The following is a 13509-nucleotide window of genomic DNA, read 5'->3' on the forward strand; positions in this document are numbered from 1 at the left end:
GTTGGCGAACTGGATCTATGAATAACAGTTCAACTGCATAAATGCCACTGAGAGTATACTCTGAAGACAGTGGGGTTGCACAGCTGTAACAGAGGGTCTAATTTGGCCTAAAGATGGTGATATATGTCTGAGCAAGGAAAACCCTAGCTTGGTTCTCAGAGCTCAAGTTGAGTTTGGAGGGCTGGTATTTGGAGAAAAAAATCATGTGTGAACTGAATATATTTGATATGGAAATCATTGAAAGACAAGAAATATTGAACTGCACAATGACATTTTTACAATCACCTATCAAAGGTTAGCCACACCTTAAGGATATTTGCCTTCCCTTTAATAAACCATTTCAGTTTCTCATTGTATCTGCGCCATAATGTAAAGGAAATTTTTAATAAACTCCATAAGGGATTCCATTTAGGAATATATAGTAACATGAATCCTACGTGTTTTCTGAAACATAGTGAGAAAGACCCATAAATACCGAACACTCACAGAGGTATTTCATTGATAAAACATCAAAGGAAGAATTTCATCCCTGCCTTATGGCCCCTTTGTGCAGGCTACACTCTCCCCTGAAGGAGGCCCTGAGAGGATACAATAGCACAGGGGATGTGTCCACCAATGCAGGTGCAGATTGAGGGCAGGATAGGCACTGGCTAGGATGTCCCTATGACCCAGCTATTCCCTGGCTGCACAAGGCCCATAGCAGCTGGAGCACAAATTAGGCCCTACACCAGCCCTAGTGCCACTGCTAGGATGAATCTTGTCCAATATGTTTTTTTCTAAAGCAGGGAAGGTGTAACAACTCACCCCAGGATGCTCCTGGAAGTCAACACCATTACAGAAAGTCAGTGTAATGCCCAATATATATAAAAAAAATCAAAATTACATTAACCATATTGCCAACCCCAAATGTTCAAAAGTCATGAGTGAAACTCCCCAAATCATGAGATTTTATTTTTAAAAATTATATTGTGTTTTTGGTTTATCTTTTGAGTTTTGAACTCGCCCTGGCCTTTGCTGTTATGCATGTTATAATTACTGTCAGCCATTCTCCCAAATTTATTGGGTAAGGTGATTTTGGTCCCTCTGCAGGAGCTCTCAGCTCCACACCTGCCCATCCTCTTCCTAGCAATTTATTCTGCCCCCAACTTCCAAATCAATCCTTTCCCCCGTCATAGAATCATAGAATCATAGGACTGGAAGGGACCTCAAGAGGTCACCTAGTCCAATCTCCTGCACTCATGGCAGGATTACATATGATCTAGACCAGGGGTGGGCAAACTTTTTGGCCCGAGGGCCACATCTGGGAATAGAAATTGTATGGCGGGCCATGAATGCTCCCAAAATTGGGTTTGGGGTGGAGGAGGGGGTGAGGACTGGTTGGGGGGTGTGGGCTCTGGGGTGGGGCCAGAAAGGAGGAGTTCAGGATGTGGGAGGGGGTGAGGGTGGGGAAGTGGGGTGCAGGGTGGGGAGGGCTCCGGTTGGGGGCACTGGCTCTGGGGTGGGGCTGGAGATGAGGAGTTTGGGGTGTAGGAGGGGGCTCCAGGCTGGGACTGAGGGGTTTGGAGGGCGGGAGGGGGATCAGGGCTGGGGCAGGGGAATGAGACATGGGGAGAGGCTCAGGGGTGCAGGCTTCAGGTATCGCTTACCTCAAGTGGCTCCCAGAAGCAGCAGCATTTCCCTTCTCCGGCTCCTACGTGAAGGTGAGGCCAGGAGGCTCTGCACACTGACCCATCCACAGGCACCGCCCCTGCAGCTCCCATTGGCTGCAGTTCCTGGCCAATGGGAGCTGCAGGGATGGCGCGTGGGGTGGGAGCAATGTGCAGAGTGGAGGCCCGTGACTACCCCTACGCATAGGAGCCGTGTGCCATGTGCCGTAGCCTCTAACCCTGCTCCCAGGATGGAGTGCCAGAGGGGGGCCATGCCACTGCCTCTGGGAGCCGTGTGGTGCGGCCTCCAACCCTGCTGTCTGGCTGGAGCGGCAGAGCAGGGCAAGCCCCAGATCCTGCTCCCGAGTGGGAACTCGAGGGCCAGATTAAAACAGCTTGCAGATTGGATCTTGCCCACAGGCCATAGTTTGCCCACCCCTGATCTAGACCACCTCTGACAGGTGTTTGTCTAATCTGCTCTTAAAAATCTCCAATGATGGAGATTCCAAGTACTCCCTGGCAATTTATTTCAGTGCGTGACCACCCTAACAGTTAAGAAGTTTTTCCTAATGTCCAAACTAAACTGCTCTTGCTGCAATTTAAGCCCATTGCTTCTTGTCCTATCTTCAGAGGTTAAGGAGAACCATTTTTCTCCCTCCTCCTTATAACAGCTTTTTATATATTTAAAAACTGTTATCATGTCGCCTCTCAGTCTTCTCTTCTCAAGACTTAAGAAACCCAGTTTTTTCAGTCTTCCCTAAAGGGTCATGTTGTCTAGACCTTTAATCATTTTTGTTGTTCTTCTCTGGACTTCCTCTAACTTGTCCATATCTTTCCTGAAATGTGGTGCCCAAAACTGGACACAATATTCCAGTTGAGGCTTAATCAGTGCAGAGTAGAGTAGAAGAATTACTTCTCATATCTTCCTTAAAACACTTCTGCTAATACACCGCAGATTGATGTTTGCTGGTAAAGTGTTACACTGTTGACTTATATTTAGTTCGTGATCCACTATGACCCCCAGATCCCATTCCACAATACTCCTTCCTAGGCAGTCGTTTCCTATTTTGTATGTGTCCAACTAATTGTTCCTTCCTAAGTAGAGTACTCTGCATTTGTCCTTATTGAAATTCATCCTGTTTACTGCAGACAACTTCTCCAGTTTGTCCAGATCATTTAGAATTTTAATCCCAAAGCACCTGCAACCCCTCCCAGTTTATCATCCACAAACTTTATAAGTGTACTCTCTGTACTATTATCTAAATCACCGATGAAGATATTGAACAGAGCTGGACGCAGAACTCATCCCCACAGGATCCCAATTGATATGCCCTTCCAGCTTGACTGTGAACCACTGATAACTAATCTCTGGGAATTGTTTTCCAGTTATGCACCCACCTTATAGTAGCTCCATGTAGGTTGTACTTCCCTAGTTTATTTATGAGAAGGTCATGCGAGACAGTATCAAAAGCCTTACTAACATCAAGATATACCACAGTTACCGCTTCCCCCCATCCACAAGATTTGTTACTCAGTCAAAGAAAGCTATTAGGCAGGTTTGACACAATGTGTTCTTGACAAATCCATGCTGTTACTTATCACCTTATTATCTTCTAGGTGTTTGCAAACTGATTGGGTACTGAAGTTAAGTGGACTGATCTGTAATCCCCTGGGTTGTCTTCCCCTTTTTATGGATGGGCACTATATTCAGGGGTGAAAGTAACACAGAAGACTTACCAGTATGGGGGCCTGACTCTGGGCCCCCAGAAGCAGTGGGGCCTTGGGCAGAAGTGGGCAGAGCTGAGGGTCAGCCTCCCCCAGCCAGCCTATACACATTGCCTGACCCACACCACCTGGGGCCTGGCAGCGGTTTAAAAGGACCCAGAGCTCTTTAAATCGCCATGCTGCAGGGCAGCTGCCCTTTTTACACCACAATCCCAACCCATTAGTGGCCCTGCCACTACGGTCCCTACCGGCAAGGCTGCTGGGAGAGGGAAAAGGGGCAGTGATGTTGAAGTGCTGCCATAGCAGCGCTTTAATGTTGGCTGCGTACAGGCAGGTACTGGCGGCCACTTCTTACCAGTACACTGTACTAGTCTACTTTCACCCCTGACTATATTTGCCCCTTTTTAGTCCTCTGGAATCTCTCCCATCTTCCATGACTTTTCAAAGATAATCGCTAATGGCTCAGATATCTCCTCAGTCAGCTCCTTGAGTATTCTAGAATATATTTCATTAGGCCCTGGTGACTTGAAGACATGTAACTTGTCTAAGTAATTTTTAACTTGTTCTTTCCCTATTTTAGCCTCTGATCTTACCTCATTTTTACTGACATTCACTATGTTAGATGTCCAATCGCTATTAATCTTTTTGGTGAAAACTGAAATAAAATTAATTTAGCACTTCTGCCATCTCCACTTTTTCTGTTATTGTTCCCCCCCACCCCCATTGAGTAATGGGCCTACCCTGTCCTTGGTCTTCCTCTTGCTTCTAATGTATTTGTAGAATGTTTTTGTGTTACTCTGTACTGCCTCCCAGCTCTGAACCAATCCCTGCATCAGTTCTCCCTCCATGTCAGTTCTGTCCAGCCTCCCCAGCCCCATATCTACCTATCCTCTCATCTTTTTTCCCCTCCCAGCTCCCATCAGTTCAGCTGACTAGTCCCCATATAACACCCAACAATTTCCCCTCCCCATCCCCACCTCTGCTCCTCCTGGGGTTCTTCACCCTTTCTCCAACTCCAAGGGGATGGAGGTGCTCCTGCAGAGTCCCATCCAGACTAGGTGGGCAGCTCCAAGGGTTCTTCAGCTCCCAAAGCATTTCAGGCTGGGTATTACAACAGTTGAGGTGGGAGAAGCAGAGGAGCTGTCCCGTTGCTCACAGGAGAGGAGTGGGGAGGAGGAAGTGGAGTTGCCCAGTGCTGCTGGGCTCTTTCTGTTCCCCATTATCCTCTCCCCTCCTGTGAGAATGGCTTCAGGTTGCTGAGATTAGAGGGAGAGTGCTCTGCTTGCACCTGCAGCAGCTCTGATTGGCTGATCTTCCCCAGAAGGCAGGCAACTGGAGAAAAGAGCCAGTCAGTGGGTTTTCCCCCAGGTAGGCTGAAATTCACTAGAGAGCTAAAGCAACTCACATCATTGCAAGATTGGCTCCAGCCCCAGGTGAAATCCCATCACTCACAAAAAAATCAGTAGAATTGACAACATTGCATTAAATTATGAAAGTTACATAAAAGTACACCATTTTTAAAAAAGGTTGAATGTGTTTATTGAAGTTTAAATAAAGTTTTTAGTTAGTACATGAGGTAGGGTGAATGTAGGCACCAGATGGTTTCCTTGTGATCCTATGTTTTCATTCTAAATATTTTTATAGTTGAGAAAATATTTAACAGACTTTTTTTATATTCCAGTTTTTGTGACTTAAATACAATCTTTGCAGTCCGTACATATGGCATAGTAGAAAGGTAATTGCTAGTAGCCACAATTAAACATAATTTATTATTATTTAATATTTATATAGGGATAAAAATATTGTTATCCTTTGGCGACACTCCCAGTCTTACAGATAGGTAATGAGATCTTAGAGATGATATCCAAATCCAAGTAGTTAGCCTGATGGTAGGGTACAATTTCATTCCAGTTCTAACGGTATTCCCTATTTTAAGTATAGGCAATATCTCTGGAACCAGTAATATTGCTATACCAGAATGAACTTTTATAGTGTGGAAGCAGGGAAAGAAAGAGAGGGTTTAAGTGCAGCCATTTAAGTGTCAGAGACAGAACAACTGTTGAGCTAAGTCTTAGCCTAATATCACAGGACCAGTAGAAGCAGAGCTCATGTCAGAAGCGAGTGGAAAACAGCAGAATAGTCAGTGACCCAGCCTTGAGATAACAATGTTTTTGAGAAGAGAAAGTGAGAAAATACTGGACTAGATAGCAAATAGTCTAAATAAAATGTAGATGTTTTTTAATTTCATGCACGTCAAAAAGAGGTATAAATGCTTGTGTGATTTTGCTTGTACTTTGGAGAAACTGAAGCAGAGATGCTCTCTGCCAGTTGTATTCTTCCCCTGCAATTGCTTGAATAAAGCTCTCTCTGATTTTGTTGCTTTCAACCTGAGAGTGGAGTTTTGTTTCTTCCACAATAGTTTGCCCATTGTACTCACTCACCTCTTTATAAAGCATTTGATCCTGGTCCCACTAAAATCATAGAGTCTTGCCATTGACTTCTCTGGAAAATCATTTGGATTTTGCTCTTGACTTCTACATCATCATGACCATAAAGAAGAGTAAAAGAGAAACTTAATCATTAATCAGCTATATTTTCATGAAGATGCATATCATTTTTAAGAGTTTTCAGAAGACATCATTCCAAATAGAGTTATGTCTTCTGTCAATATAAAGTCAAAGAGAATCTTGATTAAATAAGGGGAGAATTTGAAAATTTACCACATCTATTCTTAATCGAATCTCATTTGTATTTCAGTCCAAACATTGGTAAGGTTGCTGGCTTTTCAATCCTCATACTGTCCATTTTGGGAGGCATCCTTATTGTAAGCTACTTCAGGTATGTGAAGATTTATCGAGCACTCATTTATGTTGATCCACTGCCATCACATGACCAACAAGATCAAACAAGAAAGACAGCACATGAGTTGAAGAAGGACCAATAATTTATCTACCATACTGATGGCATTCTGTATAAAGAAATTGTAAGAGTACATTGGCTTTTTAAATAATTTCAATATTGTTGTATTCTTAAGGGTTGTTTTCACAAACAGCTTTTAACCTTTCCTATAAGTTTTCAGCTCTACCATTAAGCTTAACATATCCCATTGGTTTCCTTTGTGTGTATAGGTGGAGGGCAGTTTATAGCCCCATTAGTAGCCACCTCTCAAACCAAATTAAATTAAATTAAAATATATTTATGATCTTTAGGCTTGATTCAGCCTGTCAAGGTTTTTTCCCCACTTTGAAGTACAAAAGTGGGGACCTGCATGAACTCTTCTAAGCTTAATTACTAGCTTAGATCTGGTAACACTGCCACCACCCAGAAATTTCAGTGTCTGGGGCACTATCTGTCCCCCTCAAAACTTTCCCCTCCCTGGGCTGCCTTGAGGGACTTCACCAATTCACAGATTTAAACTCCTTGGATCTTAAAACAAGGAGGAAATAACCATCCCCCCTCCTTTCCCCCCCACCAATCCCTGGTGAGTTCAGACCCAATCCCCTTGGATCTTAAAACAAGGAAAATCAATCAGATTCTTAAAATGAAAGCTTTTAATTAAAGAAAGAAAAGGTAAAAATTATCTCTGTAAAATCAGGATGGAAAATGCTTTACAGGGTACTCAGATACATATAGACCAGAGGGACCGCCGCCCCCCAGCCTTAGATTCAAAGTCACAGCAAACAGAGGTAAAAATCCTTCCAGCAAAAAGAAACATTCACAAATTGAGAAAACAAACATAAGACTAATCCGCCTTGCCTGGCTGTTACTCACAATTTTGAACCATGAAAGGCTGATTCAGAAAGATTTGGAGAGCCTGGATGTACGTCTTGTCCCTCTTAGTCCCAAGAGCGAACAACCCCCAAAACAAAAAGCACAAACAAAGACTTCCCTCCACCAAGATTTGAAAGTATCTTGTCCCCCTATTGGTCCTCTGGTCAGGTGTCAGGCAGGTTTACTGAGCTTCTTAACCCTTTACAGGTAAAAGAGACATTAACCCTTAACTATCTGTTTATGACACGCCCCCCAAATCTCAGACAGTGTGGAACCACACTGGCAGTGATTTCTTCCTAGAACTTTAGAATAAACAGATTAATAAAACACATGCACCTTTACATATACTACTAATTATGTAAAACTACAAAATTTTCCACATTTCAAGGACAATTTTTAACCAGCTGATTCTGGGAAACTTTCACGGGAGAGTGCATCACCTACTTTGTTCGAAGCTCCTGAAATGTGTTGAATTTCAAAATCAAAATCTTGGAGAGCTAAACTCCATCGAAGAAATTTTTTGTTGTTTCCCTTGGCAGTATGAAGCCACTGCAGCGCAGCATGGTCGGTTTGTAGCTGGAAACGCCGTCCCCAAACATATGGGCGTAGCTTTTCCAGGGCATACACAATGGCGTAGCATTCTTTTTCATTGATTAACCAGTGGCTTTCCCTCTCGGACAGTTTTTTGCTGAGAAACGCGACAGGATGAAATTCTTGATCCGGTCCTTCCTGCATTAAAACTGCTCCTACACCACACTCAGACGCATCTGTGGTTACTAGGAATGGTTTGTCAAAGTCTGGGGCCCTTAGCACAGGGTCCGACATGAGTGTTGCCTTAAGCTGGGTAAAGGCCTTCTGACACTCATCAGTCCACTTAACTGTATTTGGTTGGGTCTTTTTGGTCAGGTCTGTTAGTGGGGCAGCAATTTGGCTGTAGTGTGGTACAAATCGCCTGTAATATCCGGCCAAGCCTAAGAAGGATTGGATCTGTTTCTTTGACTTTGGGACAGGCCACTTTTGGATAGCATCCACCTTGGCCTGTAGGGGAGTTATTGTTCCCTGACCCACCTGGTGTCCAAGGTAAGTCACTCTGTTTTGGCCTATTTCACACTTTTTAGCCTTAACAGTTAGTCCTGCCTGCCTGATGTGCTCAAAGACTTTTTCCAAGTGTTCCAGGTGTTCTGCCCATGAATCAGAAAAAATGGCCACATCATCGAGGTAGGCAACTGCAGATTCTCCCAATCCTGCTAGGAGACCATCTACAAGTCTTTGGAAGATGGAGGGTGCATTTCACAGCCTGAAGGGAAGCACATTAAATTCATACACCCTGCACGGGTTATGAAGACTGACCTTTCTTTGGTGGGTTCATCTAGCGGTACTTGCCAGTACCCCTTGGTTAAGTCTATTGTAGAGATGAACTGGGCACGTCCCAACTTCTCCAATAGCTCATCAGTGCGTGGCTTTGGATAGTTGTCAGGACGAGTTACAGCATTTAGCTTATGGCAGTCCACGCAAAAGCGTATTTCCCCATCTAGTTTGGGAACTAGAACCACTGGAGATGCCCATGCACTGGTAGAGGGGCGGATTATACCCATCTGTAGCATGTTTTGGATCTCCCGTTCTATAGCAGCTTGGGCATGAGGAGACACCCAGTAGGGTGAGGTTCTAATTGGGTGAGCATTACCTGTGTCAATGGAGTGGTATGCCCGTTCAGTCCATCCTGGAGTGGCTGAGAACATTGGGGCGAAGCTAGTGCACAGCGTCTTGATCTGTTGCCTCTGCAGACATTCCAGGGTTGTGGAGAGGTTCACCTCTTCCACGCCACCGTCACTTTTTCCTTCGTAGTAGACACCTTCAGGCCACTCAGCATCATCTCCTTCCTGGGCTGTAAACTGACAAACCTTTAAGTCTCTGGAATAAAAGGCCTTGAGAGAATTAACATGATACACTTTAGGTTTTAGGGTTGAGGTGGGAAATGCTATGAGATAGTTAATAGCTCCTAGGCGCTCTTGGACCGTGAATGGCCCTTCCCATGATGCTTCCATTTTATGGGCCTGTTGCGCCTCCAAGACCATAACCTGGTCCCCTACTTTGAAGGAATGCTCTCTGGTATGTTTATCATACCAGGCCTTTTGCTCTTCCTGAGCATCCTTTAGGTTTTCTTTAGCAAGGGCTAAAGAGTGTCGGAGGGTGCTTTGTAGGCTGCTTACAAAGTCCAGAATGTTAGTTCCTGGAGAAGGCATAAACCCCTCCCATTGCTGCTTCACCAACTGTAATGGCCCCTTAACCTCGTGGCCATACACAAGTTTGAATGGTGAAAACACTAAACTGGGATGTGGTACAGCCCTGTAGGCAAAAAGCAACTGCTGCAACACTAGGTCCCAATCATTGGAGTGTTCATTTACCAATTTACATATCATGGCCCCCAAAGTTCCATTAAACCTCTCCACCAGGCCATTGGTTTGATGGTGGTAAGGGGTAGCAACCAAGTGATTCACCCCATGAGCTTCCCACAGATTTTTCATGGTCCCTGCCAGGAAATTAGTTCCTGAATCTGTAAGGATATTGGAGGGCCAACCTATCCTGGCAAAAATGTCTGCTAAGGCCTGGCACACAGTTTTAGCCCTGGTGTTGCTTAGAGCTACTGCTTCCGGCCATCGGGTAGCAAAATCCATGAAAGTCAGTATGTACTGCTTTCCCCTGGGGGTCTTTTTTGGGAAAGGACCCAGAATATCCACAGCTACTCGCTGAAATGGGACCTCAATTATGGGGAGTGGCTCGAGAGGGGCTTTGACCTGGTCTTGGGGCTTTCCCATTCTTTGGCACACCTCACAAGACCAGGCATAATTAGCAACATCCATGTCCATTCCCTCCCAGTGGAAGGACTTCGCCAACCTGTCTTTGGTTCTGTTCACCCCAGAATGGCCACTGGGATGATCATGGACTAAGCGTAAGAGCTTTACCCGGTACTTAGTTGGAACTACCAACTGTTTTTGAGGTTGCCAGTCTTCCTGGTGTCCACCAGAAAGAGTCTCCTTGTATAAAAGTCCTTGTTCTACAACAAACCAGGATCAGTTAGAAGAGCTGAGAGCCGGTGGAGTGCTCCGTGCCACCGCCCAAGCTTTCTGAAGGCTGTCATCTGCTTCCTGCTCAGCCTGGAACTGTTCCCTTGAGGCTGGAGACACCAGTTCCTCCTTAGACTGTGGACTTGGGCTTGGGCTTGGAAGCGATGTAGGTGATGGGTTTGTTTTCGTTGATTGTGAACCACTTTCCGCTGGTGCACTATGCGATATTTCAGGCTCTGGCTGAGCCTCTTGGGTAGGGTTGTCTGCTGCTTCTGCCAGTTCAGGCCTGCTGGTGCCCTCTGGCGTTGGGGTTGGAGATGGGTTTGCAAGCGCTGGTGTCAGTGCTGGCAACAGTTCTGGTGCTGGTTGCTTTTCCAGTTCCAGTTCTGGGACTGGATGCACTGTGGCTGTTGCAGTCGTTGGCAGGGGATCCGGGTACACCACCTCTGTCTGGGTCTCTGGTAACACAACGGGGCCCTTGTGGAAGGCTCAGGAACAGGGATGGGTCTGGAAGCTTGCCTGGCTTGGCTGCGTGTAACCATCCCCACCCTCTTGGCCAGCTTCACCTGGCTGGCCAAATCTTCCCCCAGTAGCATGGGGATGGGATAATTGTCATAAACTGCAAAAGTCCATATTCCTGACCAGCCTTTGTACTGGACAAGCAGTTCAGCTGTAGGCAAGTTTACAGATTTTGACATGAATGGGTGAATTGTCACTTGGGCCTCTGGGTTGATGAATTTGGGGTCCACTAAGGATTGGTGGATAGCTGACACTTGTGCCCCCGTGTCTCTCCATGCGATAACCTTCTTTCCGCCCAGTCTCAAGGTTTCCCTTTGCTCTGAGGGTATTTGAGAGGCATCTGGGTCTGGGGATCTTTGGTGTGATGGTGGTGTAATGAACTGCACTTGGTTGGGGTTCTTGGGGCAGTTGGCCTTTATATGTCCCAGTTCATTACATTTAAAACATCGCCCAGCTGACTGGTCACTGGGCCGAGGTGGGCTGCTGGAGACTGGTGAGGTGGGACAATAGGGTGTCTGGGGCTTTCCTTGGGTTGTAGGTGGGATCTTGGGTATCCCTCGATGATAAGGTTTATTTTCAGTTTGCCCCTTCTGATATTCACTCCCCTTGCTAGTAGTTTTTTTCTTTTCTGCCACTTCCACCCATCTGACTCCAATCTCCCCCGCCTCAGTTACAGTTTTGGGTTTCCCATCTAGGATGCACCTTTCTATTTCCTCAGGAACACCCTCTAAGAACTGTTCCATTTGCATTAGGAGAGACAGCTCTTCCAGAGAGTTAACATTTGCTCCTGATATCCAGGCATTCCAATTCTTTCCAATGTGGTAGGTGTGTCGGGTAAATGACACATCTGGTTTCCACCTTAGGGCTCTGAACCGCCGGCGGGCATGCTCAGGTGTTAGCCCCATTCTGATTCTGGCCTTGGTTTGAAAAAGATCATAATCGTTCATGCGTCCCTTAGGCATTTCAGACGCCACCTCTGCTAAGGGTCCACTGAGCTGTGACCTCAGTTCTATCATGTACTGGTCTGTAGAGATGCTGTACCCATGGCAGGTCCTTTCAAAATTTTCTAAGAAGGCCTTAGTATCAGCACCTGCCTTGTAGGTGGGGAATTTCCTGGGATGGGGAACAGTACCTGGAGAAGGGTTGTTAGGGTTGGCTTTTCCATCCTGCTTAGCCTTTTCTAATTCCAGGGCCTGCTGGTGGGCCTCCCTGTGGAGCTCCAAAGCCCTCCGGTGGTCAGCCTCTTTGGCTTTTTCTTCTCTTTCTCTCTCTCTCTTTCTTTCATCTCCCTCTCTTTTTCTTTCATCTCTATAGCTCTCTTGTGGGCCACTTCTTCCCTGGCTATTTCTGTATTAATTAGTTCCATCCATCTCTTATGTTCGCTGTCTTTCTCTGTTGCTTCCAGCCTAGACATTTCTAGTTTGTTAGTTGCTTCACTGGTACTCATTTTTCTGCCTTCTTATGCTGGTCACACCCTCTCTGCAGCTCACTGAAACCTGGGATGCACTCCGCTCAGAGCTGGTTGGTTAACAGAGATTTTCTAACTAGCTATACCCAAGAGGTAGAAAGAAAATAATTCAGCTCGTAAATTCCTTTTTGCTGTCTGCTTGCTCACAGCTTGAAGCCTCCTCTTAACAAAGACCCTTGTTAAAAAACTTAACACTTCTGCCCTCAGGCTGCTTTCCAAGCAGCTAGAGAGGAGAGAAAAAAAATCCTACTAGCTTTTGGTTCCTAAAAATCCCACACTGCTGTTCACCATGTCAAGGTTTTTTCCCCACTTTGAACTTTAGAGTACAAAAGTGGGGACCTGCATGAACACTTCTAAGCTTAATTACTAGCTTAGATCTGGTAACACTGCCACCACCCAGAAATTTCAGTGTCTGGGGTACTATCTGTCCCCCCCAAAACTTTCCCCTCCCTGGGCTGCCTTGAGGGACTTCACCAATTCCCTGGTGAACACAGATTTAAACTCCTTGGATCTTAAAACAAGGAGGAAATAACCATCCCCCGTCCTTCCCCCTCCCCCCCACCAATCCCTGGTGAGTTCAGACCCAATCCCCTTGGATCTTAAAACAAGGAAAATCAATCAGATTCTTAAAATGAAAGCTTTTAATTAAAGAAAGAAAAGGTAAAAATTATCTCTGTAAAATCAGGATGGAAAATGCTTTACAGGGTACTCAGAATCATATAGACCAGAGGGACCGCCGCCCCCCAGCCTTAGATTCAAAGTCACAGCAAACAGAGGTAAAAATCCTTCCAGCAAAAAGAAACATTCACAAATTGAGAAAACAAACATAAGACTAATCCGCCTTGCCTGGCTATTACTCACAATTTTGAACCATGAAAGGCTGATTCAGAAAGATTTGGAGAGCCTGGATGTACGTCTGGTCCCTCTTAGTCCCAAGAGCGAACAACCCCCAAAACAAAAAGCACAAACAAAGACTTCCCTCCACCAAGATTTGAAAGTATCTTGTCCCCCTATTGGTCCTCTGGTCAGGTGTCAGGCAGGTTTACTGAGCTTCTTAACCCTTTACAGGTAAAAGAGACATTAACCCTTAACTATCTGTTTATGACACAGCCCCAGTTTATGCTGGCTTTCATCAGCATAACCAGCATGCATGGCTTTTGGCAATTTGAAATCTGGGGGACAGCTGCGTCAATACAAAACTTCCACTCTGTCAAAGACCTGTATGCAGCCACTGCAGTCCCCAAAGTGAGCAGCACTGTCTAGGACAGGGAGACATGCTGATTCAACATATTTTTGGATGGTGTACAGTGACTGT

At 45.5% G+C, this 13509-nt stretch overlaps 1 protein-coding gene across 1 annotated transcript in view; it reads left to right on the forward strand.

Moving 5' to 3' along the window:
• CATSPERE (catsper channel auxiliary subunit epsilon) overlaps nucleotides 1-6315 on the forward strand; it is a 105568-nt gene extending 99253 nt beyond the window's left edge. Inside the window, exons 17-18 of the mRNA XM_030558353.1 lie at nucleotides 5053-5106; nucleotides 6129-6315. Of these exons, the coding sequence (XP_030414213.1) occupies nucleotides 5053-5106; nucleotides 6129-6315 (241 nt within the window). The remainder of the gene's footprint in view (nucleotides 1-5052; nucleotides 5107-6128) is intronic.
• The last annotated feature ends 7194 nt before the right edge of the window (nucleotides 6316-13509 follow it).

This window comes from Gopherus evgoodei, chromosome 3, assembly GCF_007399415.2.
Source record: "Gopherus evgoodei ecotype Sinaloan lineage chromosome 3, rGopEvg1_v1.p, whole genome shotgun sequence".
Classification (NCBI taxonomy): domain Eukaryota; kingdom Metazoa; phylum Chordata; order Testudines; family Testudinidae; genus Gopherus; species Gopherus evgoodei.